At 37.0% G+C, this 22,797-nt stretch overlaps 1 protein-coding gene across 2 annotated transcripts in view; it reads left to right on the top strand.

Moving 5' to 3' along the window:
- The window catches only part of si:dkey-91i10.2 (uncharacterized protein LOC555224 homolog), a 51,660-nt gene that overhangs the window by 13,263 nt on the left and 15,600 nt on the right, over nucleotides 1-22,797 (top strand). For both annotated transcript variants that reach the window (XM_056465247.1, XM_056465246.1), the window contains exons 2-3: nucleotides 7,002-7,141; nucleotides 11,158-12,643. In XM_056465247.1, the coding sequence (XP_056321222.1) occupies nucleotides 11,205-12,643 (1,439 nt within the window). In that variant the 5' untranslated portion in view covers nucleotides 7,002-7,141; nucleotides 11,158-11,204. The remainder of the gene's footprint in view (nucleotides 1-7,001; nucleotides 7,142-11,157; nucleotides 12,644-22,797) is intronic.

Below are 22,797 nucleotides of genomic sequence, written 5' to 3'. Positions count from 1 at the left end.
AGCTCTAATACATGTGATCGCTGTATGCAACACTTTGTTTCATGCAATGTTGAGTTGAGTGAACTCGTGGCACTGTTGAATTCTAATTAAGCAAGCTATGCTGGTATCTGAGTCTCTACTGAGCCTCATTCTAACATGTTTTGATGGCGTCTCGTCTTACTTTGAAGAGCGTAACCCAGCTCTGTCTCGGCTGCTGTTGTCAGAATGAGTGCGGAGCGCTGCTCTACTGACAGGTAATAGAGAAGCTCTTCAGGTCTGCATATGATTATACCGCACTCGCTCGTACTGTACCTACATCAACTTCACTTCTACTAAACTTGCCTCAGACACTGATGTTCAAGAAGTGCTTTGAGACTCTATTCAGGCTAGACATATGCTCATATTCAATGATTGTTTTTATAGTGGTAATGAACATGCACAATATTCATATCAGGGGCACTCTAAAATAGATTTGTTTTGCTTTTGGACTGCTTTTTAAGAATAGTCACTTTGTGGATTCACAATGGTGTTCATAACAGTGCCAAAATACTTAAAGACCTAATTGGTTAGTTTAATAGTTCAAACGTGTACATTTACATGATAATCTAGCCTACTACTGTACATGCTAAATTATTGATTGAAACTTCAATGACTATTCACAGGGCTATTGTATGTTAACACTGCAATATTTAACATTAGTTCCCTAAACTAAACTCATGATGAAATCTACTAAAGCTTTTGTTAATCTGAGGTGATGTTAATTTCTGAGGTAATGCTTTAGAATCATAGTTGTAATTCTTTTATTAAATGGAATTAATAACTAATAAAATTAAGTTTAAATTCTTTTAAATTTACCTACTATAACCTATAAATAATAAATCTGTCTTTTTCTCACTCTTTTAATTATTTAACCATTTTCTTATATTACTTTTTTGTTAAGTGTAATCTGTTTTACTTTATCATAATATTATTTTATTAAAGTAACCTTTTTTGTAAGCCATTATCATGATAATACCGTATAATGTGATAAAAGCTTCAACAATTAATCACAATAAGTAAATTGATAGGCCTAAGAACCTAATTCACTGTAGGAGATTACAGTGTTCATTTGTGCATATTCATGTGCAAGTTTTTTGCATTTGCATTTGTGCAACTCCACATTTAAAATCCTCTTAGTCGCTGACATTATAAACGCTATAAACCCTTTATGAAAGTGATTTTTGCATAATAGGTGCCCTTTAAGTATACTCTTTAAACATTTAACGGATTTAAACATTTAAACGTTTAATGGATTTCTCAAGTATGGCTTTGAGTAAAATGTTCATATTTACTTTATTCTATTAAAGTCATATAAATGATCAATATTTTCATAATATTATTTAAAATAGTAACATCTGTGTAAATGGAAAATAAAAAATTTTAAATATTTTATTGAAAACTATATACAGTATAAATGAGTTTCCCAGTGATGGGTTGTGGCTGGAAGGGCATCCGCTGCGTAAAACATGTGCTGGATGAGTTGGCGGTTCATTCCACTGTGGCAACCCGTGCTTAATAAAAGGGACTAAGCTGAAAAGAAAATTAATGACTGAATGATATAAATGAGTGAATCAATTACTGTAAATTGAACATGCCACATAATTGAGTGTGTTATTTATGATTTGGGATATGTTTTAAGTATGTTTTATATGTTTCCTGATGCATTTTACACAGTTTTTATGTTAAAAAATATATACAGACTATAATTGTCTTGATAACAAGTATTTTACCAAATCACTTATTGGAAGTTCATTGTTGTTTAGGATTTGTAATATAAATCAAGAGCATGTGAGCGTATAGATAGCCTTTTAGTTCTCTTACGTGCAAGATACAGGAGATAACAGCCAATGATCAATAACTGGTGGAGGTTTCCTTAGCTTTCCCGTATATCGGCTTTCTGCAGGATCACATGGATTAGGCGAATTGGGAAACAGGTGCTAATCCAAGATTGACTTTCGGTTTAGCCCTGGTTGCTCACGTTTACCATCTAAACCATCCTCCGTTTAACTAAAATGAACTTCTATTCTGCGCTGTTTCTTTATTATATTTTTGCAACCGTTATACTCATATGACCTTTTTTTTGCTTAAATTAGATACAACAATCTTTTTCACGGAAACCCTAATATAGTGGTTAGAATCTGCTTTGGCCACTGTGACCTCAGATGAAATAGTTCAATCTCATGAGGACAGTCTTTTGCAGCACACTGTGAATCTCTGAGATTCTTGTTTTTCCACCTCCCTAAACCTAGAAATCCCCCTGCTGTGCTATCTCACAAACCTGCACGTACAATCAATATGTGGCCTTTTAGCCTTTGATTCCCCATGGAGCAGCTTTCATAGATCAGAGTGCAGCCTGGCTACAGTACAGCAGACACATATTCCACACTTGCAGGTGTAGTGTAGTGTAAACAGCACCTGCAGAGATGTGGATACAGTTCTTTCTCTTTTACTTTTCAACTTTTTTTTTCCTTATATGACCCAAGGGATTGAGTTAGTGATGGTGCTAAAATAAGGGGATAATGAGGTACTGAAGTGCAGTGTAATTACACCTGATATTAAGATGGATTTTTGTCAACCCTAAATACAGGTGGAAAAGGCATCTGATTACTTTACACCAGATGTCAAAAATGCATTTGTTTGGATTGCTTTTTTGTTAAGGCTTGTGTTCAAATGCATTCAAACAGCCACAAAAGGCTGCCTCATCTATGCCAGCTGACCTAATTCTTAAACATTACGGGACACGTTGTTGAAGCACGCTAGCCTGACAGGATTTAAAACTTTGCCATCTGAAATGGTAAGCTTGGTTTGAAAATGAAAAATGTTTAAAAAAGCTCATTTGTTCTCCTCCCAGTCCTAAATTTAACACAAGCTCACAGATTTCAATGCAATTTTGCAGCTATTTTGTTCAGGGTTCCCATGGGACATGGAATTTCTGGGATATCATGGAATTTTAAAAAGGTCTATTCCAGACATTGAAAATGAGGGAATTTTTATGTTTGTTATGTCCTAGTCACAGAATATCAAGGATTTTTGTTTGTCACTTTAAAAGTAGTTTTCATTTATCAAAATGTAATTTGGACCGATTTTTTTATTAAGCTGTTTTTATGCCTAATAAAAACACTCAAAAAATAATTTGTTAAATCAACATGATTTAATCATAACACCCATTGTGCATCTAAACAAATCAAGTAAACTTGAACTGCTTTGAACACAGTATAAATGTGTAAATTCAACATGGTTTTAATAGGTCTGTGTAACTTCTTTGCAGCTAACTGAATTGTAATATTTGTGTTGTGTTTGTCTGATTGAATGTATTCTTATTCACAAAACACTTCAAGTCAACAAGATTCCTCCTTGTTACATCAACAAGTTTCTGTCTTGTTGTCTTGATCACCAGCGATCCAGCCTGTGCAGATCGCTGGTAAACACGCAGTATTGCATAGAATTACTAATCTGCCACTAAATGGACTACAAGCTCCAGTCATGCACCACTCACACACCTGGCCTGGATCCCCATGATTGCGGACAGTCACAGCTGAAGCTACTCATGAACTGATTACATGGACTATAAAGAGAACACTCACACACACATCTGTACTGAGTCTTGTTGAACAGTTTTGTGAACATTATGACGTGGTTTTCTTGCCTTGTTTTGTTTGTTTTACTGCTGTCTGCTGCCTGCCTTTTGACCGTCTGCCTGCTTTATGACTACGGCTCTGGATTTCCTGTATACATCTATTTGCCCCTGTGTTGATCATTGCTTGCTTGACCTTCCAAATAATAGTTTGGATCCGCACTTCCCTTGTCAGTGTCCGCTTCACATTACACTTGTCCATGTATGGTTATTAAAATATATTTTGTTGCTGCAATTAGATTTGTCTTAGTTTGCAGCATTGAAGTTCTTAACTTGGAGCCAGCCCTCTGTGATTTCCCCAAATTACCAATAAAACAAAGTATCTATTTGGCTGTTAAGTTAAACCATGGCGTAAGAAAAAAATCGAACATTTATACATTAACACAAATAAACATAAAATTATGACAAGAGCGTTTGTAAATAACTTTTATAAAGCTGTAAAATAGTAACACAGAAGAAAATAATGGTATTTAATAAAATACCAATTACAAAAAAGATGTACTGAGCATCAGTGATTGTTCCACTCCAAGCTTACATGCTCAAGCACCCCATTTAAAGGAACAGTGTCATAACCGCTGTCTAGGAGAGCTTCTGTCCAGCTACAAATGTTCATCTTCTTTATTCAATCACTACATCAGTCTTGCTCAAGGTTAGGTATAGGTTATTTTTCAGTTCCATTTCATTCATTTCTAAAAACTAAAACCATTTTAATATTGTTAACATTATATTTATTTTAACATTATATTTTAATGTTCTAATATATAAACACAACAGAGGCCTATTTTCTGTTCACTTGATGTCATGGAAATTCTGCTTTTTAGTCAGGGATGTTGACAGGGATTTTGAAATTGGGCTTAAAGTGCGAACCCTGTTTGTTGTCTCCTTTTTTATTCCTATATAATTAATCTAGCTTATAATACATTATTAGATAAAAAGATCCAATTAAAGCCCATCCAAACACTGGCTTATAGACCCTTCTCTCAAAAATACATGAAAGTGTTGAACAAAAGAGACAAATTAAAACACCAGCTATGGAAAGTCTCCCTCCCTCCCACTTGTGATTCAGTCGACCAATATGCATCTTAAAAACAGGTGTACTTCGTACACAGTATGTTGTTCTGAATGTCTTCTGAATGATTCAGCGTCTGTGAGTCATTTTGAATGATTCATTAAAATAACCAGTCAGAACTGCCATATGTTCATGAGTCTGCACACATATATGTCTAAGGACATAAGTCCTTAGAGTTTCGTTACTTTGAGCCATTCGAGCAGCTGGACACATGCTGTGAGAATTTGGTCAAACACTAAGAGCACATGCGATTAGTAAGATGGAGTGGAAGAGCAACTGAATGTGTTTATTGACTGAAGCCAGACTCCATCCTGGTGGAGGTCGAGCTGTGTCTGCCTCGGTAATGAGGAATCATTGAAACTGCAATCACTGACATGCCGCTATCACATCCTGAAGTAATTCCAGAAGGTCTCTGGCCGATATTGAGGTGAGAAGAGATAAAACTCTAAATCCCAATTCAGCAACATGCCATGAATTTCAGAGTTTTAAAGGGCCATAGAACCGCCTCTTTCGGTTCAAGTCTACCTCCGAATTTTTTCAAAAAAATGCTTCATGATGGGCATGGAGCTCTGCGAGCAGAGGAAGAAGTGGGCGTGGCCCGCAGAGCAGGGGAAAAAGAGGGGAGCGTACAACTGTTGTCAGTTGGCTCACAAAATGAGACCCATGAAAGGAGACACATGATTTTATAGTTTACAAAGTTAAAATGCAAAGAAATAAACTGTAATTAATTTAATGCCTGCCACATTTGTAATTCATAATTTCATATACACATAACCACCATTTGTTATATCATTATAAAGATAATGGTGTATATATATAAACACTATAAATGAGGAGGACTTCTCTCCTCCTCAATCCCCGAGTCTGATTGCAGACACAGTGATAGCAGAGTAGCAGGTCTCTTGCCCTGTCTATTTCAACCATCAGCCCTGCCGGTAATCCAGAGAATAGGCAAACACAGCAGCATGGATATAGGCTCTGTGTCTGAATGGTAACGAACTCAACTGTTAAAAGAAAAAGTCTGCCATTCTCCAATTCTCGTACAACTCTCCCGACAAAAATGCTTGCTTCAAACCAACAGCTTTGCTGTATCTGCCCTGACAGCATCACAGGGAAAAACATGCAACAAAGCCTGTTGATCATGGAAACAAACACATACGACCCATGCCGTGCCGTGCGTGGACGTGCATATGCCAGGTCTGCCTTGCCTTCGGAAAGCACATGCTATCATGAATAATTAAGAAGCAGGGTCTTCTTATATGATAAGAAAACTCTGCTATGAATAATAATAAGAAACTGACATCACTCCACTAGTAGATTCCTGCTACGTCACCGATTTTGATCCCGTTCCAAAAATTATTTTAAACCTGGAAGATGAAATTAGCTAGCAAAAGCTCAAAATTATCTAGTTTTCTCCACAATTAAAGCTGACAGGTGCTAACATCGTCTTAACTGATGCTCAACACACACAAATCTGTTAACATCTCAAAAAAATACTCCATGCTGTCTTGAACCTTTAAATCATTGGATGTTGAAGTGCATATGGTCTGGAAGATTTTCGACAATGACAGTTGGTTTTGTGTGTTATATATTTTTTTGGATGTATTATTGTTTAGTAATTCATTGATGTACTAAAGTTTGTTTTGAGAAAATTTATTTTCTTAGAAAGCAAGACAGATTATCACATGATTTGCCAAAGAAATCAATTTGCTTTTATTTAAGGGAAATCCACAATGCTGACTTAGTTTATTCATTCATTCATTCATTTTCTTTTCAGCTTAGTCCCTTTATTAATCTGGGGTCACCACAGCAAAATGAACCGCCAACTTATCCAGCATATGTTTTACGCAGCGGATGTCCTTCCAGCCGCAACCCTTCACTGGGAAACTCCCATACACACACTCATACACTCATACACTACGGCCAATTTTAGCTTACCCAATTCACCTGTACCACATGTCTTTGGACTTGCGGTGGAAACCGGAGCACCCGGAGGAAACCCAGATAAACACAGGGAGAACATGCAAACTCCACACAGAAACGCTAATTGACCCAGCCGAGGCTCGAACCAGCGATCTTCATGCTGTGACTTACTTTGAGCATCTGACTACTTAACTCTTAACTGTTTTATACTTGACAAAATCCATGCAAATGCTTTCTCTCTGAGATAACAGACACATACGATCCTTAGAAATACTGCAGTCTCCATTGTTCACTCCTGAAATCGATCTGTGATATTTTTGGATGCCTGTATTGATATTTTTTTCTCTTCTTTTGTAGCTCTCGGTGCTTGAGGTCTCAGCAGTCTGGAGTCTGTCTACCTTTAACCCAAACCAAAAGAGAATCTGTTGGCTAGGAGCCCGTGAATGAGAGCCTAAAGCAAGCAGGAGAAAGGTGCACACAGAGCTGATTACAATGGGGTACGTTTTTTCTGACTGACCCAACAAAGGCTAACACAGAGCAATACTCTTCTCTAACAGTCAGACAGCACATATCTACAAATACATGTAAGGTCATACCATACAGATACCAGGCCTGTAGCCAGCCTAGTAAAAGGGGTGGTTCTTTTTTCTCAAAAAGTGGAACGTTTTGCAATTATATGCCTCATTTTATATTGAATTATAATATTCAAATACTGCATTTTAGTGACATTTTAAGCACTCTTCTGAATTAGCTTGTCTGATGGTTATCATAACCACACTTTTTGACTATTTTAGCCAAAATTGTATTCAAATCAATTTTAATATGGGTCGCATTTGGTGTTTCACATCTTCTTATAGGTTATTTATTGTTTCAAGAAAAAGATTTACAATAAAAGTTACTTGTAAAATGTTTTCTCCATTTAAAAACAATACAGTAGTGAAAGATGACTTCACTTATGTCAGATTGTACTTTGTGTTCTTGCACAGCTGGAAGTTAGACTCGGACTTGGTTAGCATAGGCCAAAACTGATTAGCAGAAGTCACACTGAAGCCGCTTGGTCTCAAAGCCCTTTTCAATGTTTTTTTTTTTTTCATTATGATGGCATAGCAGTCAAAATAGGACAAATAAGCTCTTGTATGGGACAAATCCTGGACCTTTGTCAGTGAGGGGTGCAAATTGCAATCAAAGAGAACAAAATTGTTGCTTCCCGATAAACTAGTGGCAAATAACAAAAAGAAATTTTTATTTATTTATTTATTTATTTATTTATTTATTTATTTATTTATTTATTTTTTGCAGTAAGTCTATTTTTTATGTAATGAATTACTTGTGCCTAAAAAGATGAAACACAATGAACAGTTCTCAAGAACTGTTTAAGTTCTGGGGGGTAATTATACTGAACCACTTTGATGCCAGACTTTGATTAAGGGATTTTAGAATGACCAAATTGACACATCAGATGTTTAACAATGTGGTTTGTGTATTGCATTTTTAATTTAATTTTGCAACTTATAAAGCAATAAAATGTGGAGACAATTTACATATTAAAAACGTGATTGAAATGAGAAATGCAAACGATGTAATTTCATTTTCCTTCTGCACCAAACATTGCACATATGTCTTGGAAAATGCAAATTGAAATGCAGAAATACATTGCCATTTAACATAGCCTGATTAGTTTGTCATTGATGGCAGTTCTCAAGTGTTTTAGATTCTCCTGTGTTCAATCTTGGTATGAATCTTGTGTCTTAGGAAGCACCTGTCTGTTTCTTGATAATTCTGCTCAAATAGGAAACGGAGCATCTGTCTGTCTGTCACACACAGAGAGGACATAGTGGGCCTGGCGTGAGCTGATCCTGAGCCACTTGCTCATTAAACAAGCTCCTTATGCTAATTGACTGTTTATTCACACGTCAGCAGTTTTCAAGCGCAAGCGAAAGAAAACACTGGCAGCGCTATTGAGACAGTGAGTCTACTCGCCCACCAAGATAAATCCTCCCGAGTGCTCCACTGTACAATTCACAGAAAAACAAAAAGGGTTTTTTTGCTCTTCTTATCTCCCAAATGGAGCGTTGAAAATTAGCCTGATAATACCAGAGGGGTTTCAATAGCTCCGTTTTAATTAAATTGGGCCAAACGTAAATTAAACACCTGAACATGCTGGGCTTCCCCCAGATTTTGTCGCTCATATTACTGGCTTTTTGAATCTAATTGCAATGCTATTGTTGTTGTCTGACAGCCAATGTGAAGATGATGAATATTCATCTAGATGGATTTGCTCCTTTGCCCAGAATGATTGCGACATGCCCTTTTGTAACTTTTGGCTTGACCCTGATTTCTGTTTAAGATTACGGGTGGATATTAATATGGCCCAAAGCAAGGCAATTTGTACTAATTACTGAAAGCGAAGCGCTCTCCTTGCTAATCCGTGGTTCTCATCTGATTAGTGGAATAAGAGCCCCAGGCGAGTGTTGTGGCTCTCTTCATTACTGTCCCTACTCATTTTCCTTCCTCTCAGTTTTATGCTTTTAATCCCAGACATGATTGCCCTCAACAAATGCTTCCTAAAAAAATTAATGAGCCATTTTTAGAAAATGAATTTGATTATATAAGTCACATTATTAATATCAGTGGTTATTAAATCTCTTAGACAATTACATGTCCTGTGTTACAGTAATTTTTTATTTGGTAGGATTATTTGGTGTGAGTTACAGATGAAGTCAGAATTATTAGACCCCCTTTTAATTTTTTTTCTTTTTTAAAATATTTTCCAAATGATGTTTAACAGAACAAGGAAATTTTCACAGTATGTCTGATAATATATTTCCTTCCGGAGAAAGTCTTATTTGTTATATTTCGGCTAGAATAAAAGCAGTTTTTAATTTTTTAAAAACCATTTTAAGGTCAAAATTATTAGCCCCTTTCAGCTATATATTTTTTGATAGTCTACAGAACAAACCATCGTTATACAATAACTTGCCTAATAACCCTAACCTGCCTTGTTAACATAATTAGCCTAGTTAAGCCTTTAAATGTCACTTTAAGCTGTATAGAATGTCTTGAAAAATATCTAGTCAAATATTATTTACTGTCATCATGGCAAAGATAAAATAAATCAGTTATTAGAGATGAGTTATTAAAACTATTATGTTTAGAAATGTGTTGAAAACATCTTCTCTCCGTTAAACAGAAATTGGGGAAAAAATAAACCAGGGGGCTAATAATTCTGACTTCAACTGTATATGATATTCAACTAGTTCTTCACCATGAGGAATATACAATAGCCAGTCTTATTGTAAATATGTGAGAAATGTATAGCGAACGACATTTTTGCACCCTTAAAGGCACAGCAATATGGATTGCTATTTGTAGGGTCATTGCAAGGTAAAGTGAGTGACTGATTTTTTTTTTTCATGCAAGCCATTACTTCAAGGAAGTCATATTGCATTTTCAGGATCACCTTCTGTAATCCTTAATGGCAAATCCTCATGATTAATTTTCTAACCTGAGGTAATTTTAGATCATATCTGGGGTTTAAAACCCTCAATTGCTCACGTATGATGAGGAATTATCAGCGGAGTGTATTCCTAATATTCCTGTTTGGATATTCAAGTTTTTACCCAATGTGCTAATGAAGAAGTAGCAGGGTTTTAAATTATTATCCCTTTTATTCTGTGAGAAAAACAAAAAGATCATAAAGTATCAGTAAAAATGTGATCTTTTAAAGGGCACCTATTTTACCCCTTTTTCAAGATTTAGGAAAAGTCTTTTGTGTCTCAGGAGTGTGTCTGTAAAGTTTCAGCTTAAAACACCCTTCAGATTATTTATTATACCTTTCAGAACATTAGAATTTTCTGCTCTGGACACCATGTAGCTGTTTTTGTTCCCTGTGCCTTCAATGCTAGTTGTCTCCGCCCAATGTTACCACATGCCACAAACTGGGATTGAAGCGTCTTCTTTCATAATTTCACTGACATGTGACTATGGTGATAAAGACGGTAAAAATCCCTGTAATTCATTACAAACATGCACTGTTTTAAAACGTTTTAAACTTGTAAAACTCACTCTTGATCACATTTGATGATGAATGATGATCACAGAGAGCTGAACAGATCTTTTTAATCCCAGTTGCTTTGCGTACGTCCTGTCTTGTTGATATGATTATACGCATTACTACGAAGACATGTTAATACACGCTTTCAATCAAATCGGTGGGTGGGGAAACCGCACTCTTATGTCACGTTGCGGTCTGCCTCAAAATGAGAGGGATCTGGATCCTATTTTTACTGTCAGGAATTAAAAAAAAGAGACTTATTGTCTTAATATTACCCCAATATGACTGTGGACACACTATACCTACACACAGTTCTGTCCAAACAGCTTTCAAAAAATGATTTTCATCATAGGTGCTCTTTAAACTTACTATTAGAATGAAACATTTTAACCACCATGTGTTTGTGAATTACTGATACAGTGAACATGATGCCAATTACTTGTCTGTGCATATCTGCAGGGCTGTGATCCCGGTGCTCCTTTCTGGAATATGGCAGCTCTGTGGCCATGCCGGATGTGAAAGCCCCACAATGTGATTACTCCCCAGCAGGGTCACCTGCAGGCTGTAGCATGGACTTGTCCATGGACCTGTCTGTCCTCAGCTCCCCGCTGTCTGCTTTCCCTCATCATGGGGTGCCCTCCTTCCCTGCCCAGGGCGTAACACCGGGACACTGCAATAACAACAATGGCCTGCTCAGCAACCTGGGGCTCTACTGCTCCACCAGCAGCATGCATCCCCTTAAACAGCCTGACGGTCAGTCTGGCTACAGTACACTGCGCTTTCCACAGGGCTGCATCAACACTGGTGGTACACGGCTGTACCGCAGCCTGGAGAACCTGCACTGGGCTGCTGTTTCTGATCCAAATGCGTATCCGTACAGGACTGTGGACAGTGAGTTTATTCTGCATTGCACTTCACGGAGTCACTGGTATGACGGAGCTTCTCAGGAACAGCAGGTCTATGGTTTAATGCCGTCCTCTGATGGCATGGCAATCTACGGGCGCCGAGGGGTGTTGAAGAAGGATATACCACTCTTCCCACAATGGCTGTTACCTGCGGTTGAGGACTGGGGCATGAACGGAAATGCCCGAAAGGGTCTTCGGGATAAGCTGAGACTCCAGAGCACACGCGTAGCAGAGCCCAATAAACCTGTGCGTCCTCAGCCTGTGCTTGGAAACGCACCTCCTCTGATGCATCAGGATGTAGCAGTTCAGCCAGGGCTGGTGTTGTTACAAAAAAATGGACAGCGAGATTTAAGTGCACGTCGCATCACAAGTCCCGAAGAGATCAAACAAGAAGCGATGCGACGACTTCAGCTACGCAGGCAAAGGAGCACCCCTAACCTGGCACTGACCTCCAGACAGGAGTCTAGTGCTCTGAGTAAAGCTCAAACTGCAGAACTTATCTGCACCAACTCTGCTCAGTCAACCCCCGAGAGGAAAAGACCCCCGATGGGCCGCCTGCACATACCCACATTTGAGGAGTTTAAGAGAATGAGGCAAAGGGAGAGCAGTAAGAACCACAGCTCCTCAGAAATGGAGAGTTGCGACAGGCCAAGCGAGGAAACACAGAATCCAGAAAGGACTACCACTGATGTCAGGACCACTCAGGATTTGGCTTGTGGGCCCAGTGGAGGGGAGATGTCTAAGCCCATTTCTACTACAGTGGTCCCAGGAGGACCCATCTGCACAGGCCCAGTGGCCCGCTCTCCATTACATCCTCAAGCTGCTGCAGGAAAAGAGGAAGAGACAAAGGGCCCAGCAAGCCCTGGGGCCACAGATGTAGCTGCTCTCCCTTTCCCGCCCCGCCGGGAGAGTGGTGATGTCCCATCCAGCTGCTGCCAAGCAATCCTTCCTGATGGCACAGACCTGTCCAGCTATGGAGCCAAAATCTACAAAATGAAGGATGGCTTTCTAGGATCTGCCCTGGACCTTATTAAAAAAAGGTGAGTGGGTGAAGGAGCTGTTGTGTTTGTAGCAGAACATTTGTGAGTGATGTACATTTGCCTAGTACTTACAGTTACAGCAGTGACAGATCACTTCATTCGTATTGTGGTGTACATCAGAGTGAAACAGATTATCAAAAAAAAAGAATATACATTATATTATTGTTAGGTAAAGTGAGGCAGATCTAAATGTGAGCTCGCAGTCAATTTTAGGCCAGGTTTAAGAGGATTCTGGCAAATCTCACCAGAAAGAAGACTGACGTTTCACTGGAAGATTTGCCACAGGTCACAATATTTATGAAAGTTTATATTGAAGATTTGTTGACAGTAAGATCATTAAGATTAATTTATAAAAAGGATAAATTAGTGTTTTAAAGATGCATTAGGCCCAATCCCATTTCTATTTTTGTATCCCTTCCCCTTGGCCCTTGAAACAGAGTGTGAAGGGGAAAATTTTCTCTAAGAAATGGGACACCACTACAACACCTAGACATGTCATCATATTTCATTGCAATCTCTTGCTTCATATGAGATAGATGATGGCGACTGCTGTAGTTATCGAGTTGTGTTGTTTTTTAGTATTTATCTTCAGGAAATCACTGAAGGCAACAATATCATGTTACCATAACAATATAATGTGGACATTTCGTGTAGACACACAAAAACAATATTTAAATTATACCAGACACAGCCACTAGACTAACTGACAGGGGATTCGAGTGTCAGATGTGAAAGTATGTTGTGAGATGACTATACAGAGTTATTATTATGGATTATAGATAGAGAAATTTAGTTTTTATTTTAGCTTTTTTTTTTAAATTATGGTAAAATTTGAACGTTGTCATGAATGTATTAAAACATGTGTTGTGTGTTGTAAAAATTCGTAATAATAACCAAAAATGCTAATTTGTGCATCTCCTTCATGGTTTCCGCTACATTCATTCTTCCACTTGTAGTTTTAAACACTACAAACTGAACTACACTGTTCCTATTTACTGTGACCTTTTATGTGAAGCTGCTTTGACACAATCTACATTGTATAAGCGCTATACAAATAAAGGTGAATTGAATTGAATTGAATGGCGGGGCGCCACGCTAAAATTGATCCTGCCACGGCTACATTACAGCTTCTCATTCGACACATTCAGTCGTGTTTTTTTTAATAGCTAGTAATAATCGCACCAAAGCGTATTAAAAGGTAAGTGAATTATAACAGCGCAAACTTTTCTGTAACACTAGTAGTGCTGTGCTGTAGTAGTGCTGTTTACCCTTTAAGGTTACGTGCTGACTGACTGACTGGCGGACTGACAGGTGCGTGATGCGTGAGGCCAGCAAACACGGCGTATAGCCGTTTCACTTTACTTCAGGACGCATTAATACCGCTCTGTAGGTCTATTGGAGACATTCATAAATATTCCTTGCAAATCAAATAAATGTTGGAGACATACTCGTTACATAAACGCACTAAATCGCACTTCAGCAGCGTTTATTTAAGAACGCACTAGAAGATCTGCGCTTGAGCAGAGTATATTTGAGGGGACGTGCAAGACGTTTTTTGCACGAGCAGAGGAAATCGGCACGCAAGCAAAGAGATTCGCATGCTCGTAGGCTATTACATAAATGTGAATGCGATCTTGTAATACATTTGTCAGTGAAATAACGCCACAGGTAGTTGGTAGATCTGTGTAAAAAAGGCCTGCCGCCACAGCTAGAAAAAATCCTAGAGGAAACACTGTCTTTATTTCTATGTGCAGCCGTGCTGCCGTTGTAGTTGGTGTATTCTGTAAAATTTTCATACCCCTTGGTTTCGAGTGTGGCCCTGTAAAATGTCAGTTACGAGGGCTATTTAATTTTTCCCCTTAGTCCTACGCCTTCAAGTTAAAGATAATTGGGACACCTCTATGGGAACTTGCACAATGAGGGGTAGGGGTAAGGGGAAGGGCTAAGGGGTAGAATTGGGATTGGGCCAGTGTTTTTTAGTGCTAAGAAATCTAAACTAACATTGGCTGTTACAAAATACAGTGCCCAGCATAAATGAGTACACCCTTTATAGATCTCTCTTTAAAAAATTGTACTTTTTATAGGACACAATAGGATATATGTGTATACAGTAGTTTAGTCAATACCAAAGCAAAAGATGGTAGGTGTCCATACTCTTATTTGAATTAATATGACTGTTTAATTCAATTTTTTTGTTTGAATGCACCAAAAAATGCTGTCTTTAATCACTGTAAAATGTGAATTTGTGAATTTCACTGTGAATTTCACTCATTTACAGTGTTCAGCATAATTGAGTAGAACCCATTTTGAAAATGTATATTTGTATCCATTTCTCAGTGAATATAGGCTATGTATTTTGGTGCATTTAAACAAAACAGATTTATTAAACAGATTTATTAATTAAAATAGTATTTTAGTCAGTAAACATTATTAGAAACTGAAAGATAATACAATTAAATTCAAGCAAAATATTGAAAATAAATTACAACCTAAAAAAAATTAAACTAAAATGCACATTTTTTGCTTCTCTTGATTTTTCCTCTTTTTTAAATTTGTATTTAACATTTTTTATAACAGAAATTTGGGTCTACTAGTAAGTTATTTTGTTAGATTTGGCTTCAGTACTGACTAATCTAATGTATATGCACAAATATAATATTGTATAGCTTCCTATTAAAAATATGAACTTAAAAGAGAGATTTATGAAGGGTGGACTTATATATGCTGAGCACTGTATGCTATGCACTGTATATCCAAAACTGACCATTACATGATGATCATTAAATGAATTCAAAATCTCAAACATTGGCGAATCCCTTTCATTTAGACTTAAATAACAAAACAGCATGCTGGGTAAAAATGGAGATCAGCTGGAACAGTGTATCTCGTGGTCATCAGTTTCGCTTGTTAACTGTGAAAATGAATCCCACAGCAGCGTTTGCATCAGTATTTGTGTTAGTATTGATTTATCTAGCAGCTCTGTGCAGCTTGTATACACAGAAACAGTGTATGTATCATTATTGATGAGTTTCTTAACGTCTTCATTTATGCCAGGCACTAGCAGATGTGATATTTGCATATATGGGCATATTCTGTAGTGATTAGCAGGTTTGGCTGCATCAGGAATGTAAAAACCTGGCTTATTAAAACTCTATTAAATGTCCTGTCTAATCAGTATGTTTCCAGGACAAAATTACATCCCAGCAATATAAAAATGTTTTTGTCGTATTTTATTTACATGTAAACTGAATTTAAGTTGAGTTATGACATGTCAAATTGTGTTTTTATAAAATATAGTTTTATGGATAAGTTTATCCATATAAGCATTGTTATTAAACTTACAATACATTCATTCATTCATTCATTTTCTTTTCGGCTTAGTCCCTTTATTAATCTGGGGTTGCCACAGCAGAATGAACTGCCAACTTATCCAGCATATGTTTTACGCAGCGGATGCCCTTCCAGCTGCAACCCATCACTGGGAAACATCCATTCACATATACTACGGACTATTTAGCCTACCCAATTCACCTGTACCAGATGTCTTTGGACTGTGGGGGGAAACTAGAGCACCCAGAGGAAACCCACACAAATGCAGGGAGAACATGCCAACTCCACACAGAAATGCCAACTGACCCAGCCGAGGCTCGAACCAGCAACCTTCTTGCTGTGAGGCAACAGCACTACCTACTGCGCCACTGCGTTGCCATTACACTTACAATAGTAATTATGTATTCAAAGAGAGAATACTAAATACATTTATAGTAACAGTAATATTTAGGTTAAAATTCAACAAGATATTTTTCTGAAGAAATAAGTGCTCATACTAAATTTTATTATATATATATATATATATAAAATGTATTAATATTGTAAAAAAAACAAATAAAATAAGTAAAGTAATTAAACTTTACATTAAAAATAATTTTTTGGTTATTACATGATTGTTCTAAAATGCCTGACAAGATAATTGGTATAAATACACTCACCGGCCACTTTATTAGGTACACCTGTCCAGCTGCTCGTTAATGCAAATTTCTAATCAGCCAATCACATGGCAGTAACTCATTGCATTTAGGCATGTAGACATGGTCAAGACGATCTGCTGCAGTTCAAACCGAGCATCAGAATGGGGAAATAAGGTGATTTAAGTGAATTTGAACATGCCATGGTTGTTGGTGCCAGACGAGATGGTCTAAGTATTTCAGAAAATGCTGATCTAATAGGATTTTCACACACAGCCATCTCTAGGGTTTACAGACTCAGACTCAACTTTATTATCCCGTTTAGGGAAACTAAAATTTCAGTAAGGTGCCATAACACAGGCAAAGAGAATGGTCTAACAAAGAGAAAATATCCAGTGAGTGGCATTTCTGTGGGCGCAAACGCCTTGTTGATGCCAGAGGTGAGAGGAGAATGGCCAGACTGGTTTCAGCTAAAAGAAAGGCAACAGTAACTCAAATAGACACTCGTTACAACCAAGGTATGAAGGAGAGCATCTCTGAACACATAACACGTCCAACCTTGAGGTGGATGGGCTACAGCAGCAGAAGTCCACACCGGGTGCCACTCCTGTCAGCTAAGAATGGGAAACTGAGGCTACAATTCATACAGGTTCAACAAAATTGGACGATAGAAGATTGGAAAAATGTTGCCTGGTCTGATGAGTCTCGATTTCTGCTGCAACATTCAGATGGTGAGGTCAAAATTTGGCATCAACAACATGAAAGCATGGATCCATCCTGCCTTGTATCAACGATTTAGGCATGTAATTTATTTAGGTGGTGTATTGGTGTGGGGGATATTTTCTTGGCAACAACTGCATGATGCTATCATGTCAATTTAGACCAAAATCCCTAATGAATATTTCCAGTACCTTGTTAAATCTATGCCACAAAGGATTAATACAGTTCTAAAGGCAAAAAGGGGTCCAACCTGGTACTAGTAAGGTGTACCTAATAAAGTGACCGGTCAGTGTATACAATGAATAACATTTAACTGTGTGTGTGTGTGTGTGTGTGTGTGTGTGTGTGTGTGCGTGTGTGTGTGTGTGTGTGTGTGTGTGTGTGTGTGTGTGTGTGTGTGTGTGTGTGTGTGTGTGTGTGTGTGTGTGCGTGCGTGCGTGCGTGTGTGTGTGTGTCTTCTTTACATCATGGTACAACAGAATGCTGTTGTCAGTTTTTTTTCTCAGAAAATGTGCATATAATAATTATGTTTTTTAAATGTTTAAAATAATTGAAAATAAATGTTTGAAAGTGTATGAAAAAATGTATTTTACATTACACTTTTATTGATCACACTTTTATTGATTTAATGCCTGCCAATCCTCTTTGCCCCTATTACTGAGGGAAAAAGAGCAGCTTTTGCAGTAGCACAAAGGTACAGAACCAAAGGTACAGGACTGGATGCTATAGCAACAAAATCCATGAATTCCCAAAGGATTTACAAAAGCAGTAAGTGTATCATACACATTCTTCCATGGATTTGATGTGCTGTGGTTCGCTGTCTGGTTCACACCTGTCCACCAACATCACGTTTCAACACACAGAATCTCACACAAGCTTAAAATATGCAAACCTGACTGGAATTTGATTATCATAACAGCACATACCTCTGGCCTTGACAGTCTCTTCGAATTTAGCATGCATGCATAAATCTGTGTAGATTTTCCTTCAGCCGCTTTTGTTTCAGATGTAGTATGGAGATTAATTGTTGGTGCATCAGAGGCTTTTCGGCATAACAGAGCCCTTCTCTAATGTTACGTTCCTCCAGGGCAGGAGTTCAATCCAGGCTGCGAACAGTCTAAATATAACCTCCAATATCCCAGCTGTAGCAGTGCCTCAAGTGTGGGTATTCATTAAGTCCAGAGCAGCCCGGGGCTTCCAGTTCTTCTTATAAGACTTTTATATAGATATTTGTACTTGTTTTCTGCTTGACAGAAAAAGATGAACAAGGCAATGCTCTTATTTAAGGAAACACTTCACTTTTCTTTTAAAATAGGCTAATTTTACAACTCCTCTAAGCTAGACCATTAGCATCTCGCTAAAAAATGACTAAAGGGTTTAGATAATTTTCTTATTTAAACATTGAATCTTCTGTAGTTATATTGTGCACTAACATAAGACAATGCAAATTCAAGATTTAAATAAGAAAATTGAAGGAGATGCTAATGGTCTAATCGGAGTTAATGATTTATGCTAAGCTAAGCTAAAAGTGCTTCTCCCAGGTGAAACTCAACTGTTTAACTCTAGGTGACTTGTAAAATAAGCCTATTTTTATTTTTTAAGTGTTATTTTAATCCTTGTATCCTTATGGACATTTTTGTATTTTTCATTTCATTTTTATCATTTTGGCTGTTAATGCAGGCATCATATATTTGCCATTTTTATTTCGATTTTTACAGTCTATTTAAGTCTATTTTACTCCAGGTACCAAAAATAGTTCCAGTTTGAAATGCATTGAAAATGCAACATTTCATCCCAGACAGTGCCAAAAACAAAAAGATTCACACTTTACAATAGGTTCCATGTATTTTCTAACACAAACTTATTTTTAATTTTACTTATTTTACTTTAATTAATTAACTTTACTCAGTGGCGCAGTAGGTAGGGCTGTCGCCTCACAGCAAGAGGGTTGCTGCTTCGAGCCTCGGCTGGGTCAGTTGGCATTTCTGTGTGGAGTTTGCATGTTCTCCCTGCATTCGCGTGGGTTTCCTCTGGGTGCTCCGGTTTCCCCCACAGTCGAAAGACATGCGGTACAGGTGAATTGGGTAGACTAAATTGTCCGTAGTGTATGAGTGTGAATGGATGTTTCCCAGTGATGGGTTGCGGCTGGAAGGGCATCTGCTGCGTAAAACATGTGCTGGATAAGTTGGCGGTTCATTCCGCTGTGGTGACCCTGGATTAATAAAGGGACTAAACCAACAAGAAAATGAATAAATTAATAATTAACTTATTGGCGACACAGTGGCTCAGTGGTTAACACTGTTGCCTCACAGCAAGGTTCGAGTCTCAGTTGGCATTTCTGTGTATAGTTTTCATGTTTTCCCTGTGTTCTTGTGGGTTTCCTCTGGGTGCTCAGGTTTCCCCCACAGTCCAAAGACCTGCGCTATAGGTGAATTGAATAAAATAAATTGTCAGTAGTGTATGTGTGTGAATGCGAGAATGTATGTGTGTTTATGTGTGTATGTGCTGGGTTGTGGCTGGAAGGGCATCCACTGCGTAAAACATATGCTGGAATAGTTTGCGGTTCATGCTGCTGTGACGACCCCTGATTAAAAAAGGGACTAAGCCGAAGGAAAATTAATGAATGAATGAATAATTAACTTATTACTTTATTAGCATTTATTAATCTTAGTTTAACATTTTCTAATGCATTGATAACATCTAAACATGCATTGCTAACATCTTGATAACATTATTTAATGCACTGTAAGTTAACATGAACTAACAATAAACACATTTATTTTCATAATTAAATGTAAAAAAATAAAAATAAATTAATAGTTTTTAAATATTTTGTTCATACTAGTAAATATATTAACCAATGGAACCATAATGCAAAGTGTTACCATTTTTACAGGACTACTATCCAGATAAAACAATTTTTCAATGGAAAACTGTAGTGCGTTAAACTATGTTCTGTCACCATAATTATTATTTTTATTGTATTAGCTTATCATTATTACTAATAACCATTATTGTACTATGATATAATATTTATCATTATATAATCAGAGGAAAATTCATGAAAGAGTTACCCCATGGTACAATAGCAAAATATATAAATGATATCTGTTTATCGTTACATTAATGAGTGTCTGGTGCACCTTCGTAAGAAAAAGATATGGATTAAAAGGCATTGCGATTACTACATAATATTTAGACGGACTAAAATCTAAACAAGTTCTAGATCTATTCATGTTCTTATTATTTATATTATATATATTATATTATATTAATTATATTATTTATTGTGTGAGCTGTCTCTTTAAAGGGATAGTTTACCCAAAAATAAACATTTACTTACTATTTACTCACCCTCAAGGGGTTTCATACTAATATTTTGAAAAATGTTAGAAACCTGTAACCACTGACATCCCTAGTAGAAAATAACCAAAAGTCAATGGTTACAGGTTTTCATCATTTTTCAAAATAGCTTCTTCTGCGTTTAACAGAAGAAAGAAACTCAAACAGGTTTTTTGTCGAGTGAATGATGAGTAAATTATGCCAAAACTTTCAGTTTTGGGTGAAATGTCTTCTAATATTGCATGTTTTATATCCATGTTTTTGACACATGCACCAAACAAAAGAAAACATATTACAAATCTTGTTGCACACCATTTCCAGGAAATAGGTTGTTCAAGCTGGAAACCGTAGCAAATTGTTGAGCACCGTTTTGAGCTTTACCATGCTCCAGGCTTGCATTTCAAAGACTTCAAACATGTGAACGTGGTACAGTGATGTCATTTATTTGATTGATTGGATGTGCACTGTACTTTTAAACCTAATAAGTAGCGCCTTTATCAACGTCCGATAGTACACTGGAATCATTTTTTAATATAAATTATACAATAATTTAGGGGAAAAATCCAATTAATGGCTTCATGCGGCACTGTTGAGATGACGGGTAATAAATCTGCAGTGCAGTAATGACAGTTTCATTCATGTGTGAAAGACATTGCTTTTATTGCCGTTTTCAGAGTGGAATATTAATTACTGTCAGTCCACGGCTACAGGTTTGTGGATGAACTCGCTCGCATTTTATTGTTGGGATGAAAAAGCCGACATCAGTCACATGGCAGCTTTTAACATCTGCGTTTTGTGATTCGTTTTCTCCTAGTGAGATGTCAAGGCTTTTTTGTCTTTGTGTTCTCTTTTGAATGCTTCAGAGCTTCAAGGTTGTGCTGTCAGCATTATTCTCAGATGGCGGCTATGCAAATGTATGACAGCGATGAGCGCAGCATTATCAGATATTGAGGTAGTGAGGCATCAAAAGAGATGGAAGCATTGTGGAAGAAGCAATTAAGAGCTATAACAAATCAATCAAAACACCTGTTTTTAATGGGAGTGATGGCTGTATGAGAACAATGACTTGAGCATACAGCTGTTTAATACTTTTAATAGGTGTCAAAACTGAACACACGGCATTCAGCAAACATTTATTTTTTATTTAAACATTTATTTAAAGATTTACAATGGCAGAACAGTGGTATAGGTGTCTCATGTCATCATAATAATATAGCCATCTATTATACAATCGTCCATCGGCTAGTAATTCAAGTCTTTTGTGAAGGATAATTATTAACATATAATAAACATATATAAACATATACAAAATAAATAAATAAATAAAAAATAAAAACAATGTAAATAGTCTTTCAAGATTCATTCTCCAAAAACTCGCATAAAGGATTTCAGATATGCCAGAAATCATCAGATTTCATACACAAGTCATAAGTGCGTTTTTCTAAGGGTAAGAAAATGGCAATCTGATTTATCCACATATTGACCGAAGGAATGTTAGGAGAGGAGCACAACAGAAGAATACATTTTCTTGCTAGATATGTAGAAAAGTGTAACACAGATTCTAGTCCGTCCATGACTAGGTGTAGAGCAGTTTTACAATTCAGCAGATAAATAACTGGAGATAGGGCAAAAGGTATACCAATAATCTTCAGAAGTAATTTGTCGATCTCTTTCCAGTATGTCTTAATCATGTCACAGTTCCAGAATACATGCATCACAGTACCAACATTGCACTTAAAACAACACTGATAAACATTAGGAAATATCTTATTGAGACGAATTGATGTTTAATAGGTTCTGTAAAAGTATTTAAAATTTTGCTCGTGGCTTGTGATCAAAGCCCTGCTGAAAAATATGCCAGAACAGGCCAAAAGCCATTCTTCTTTACTAAAACTTGTTCCACAATCTTTCTCCCATAAAACTTTCAAGGAGGTAAGGGAAGAACACCCTACATTAGATAACATTGAGTAAAAAAGATATCTTCCTTTTGAGAGAAAATGAAGAATACAATTGTTTTTCCATGTAAAAAAGATCAAGACTTAAGGGACGATTCTAGAAAATATTGTAGTTGCAAAAATTAAATTGAATTGCTGTTTTAATAACTGGAATGATTTCAGGTTCCTGTTG

This window comes from Danio aesculapii, chromosome 9 (assembly GCF_903798145.1).
Source record: "Danio aesculapii chromosome 9, fDanAes4.1, whole genome shotgun sequence".
Lineage (NCBI taxonomy): Eukaryota > Metazoa > Chordata > Actinopteri > Cypriniformes > Danionidae > Danio > Danio aesculapii.
Note: the sequence above shows the minus strand (reverse complement) of the source record. Positions and strands in the feature narration are given on the sequence as shown.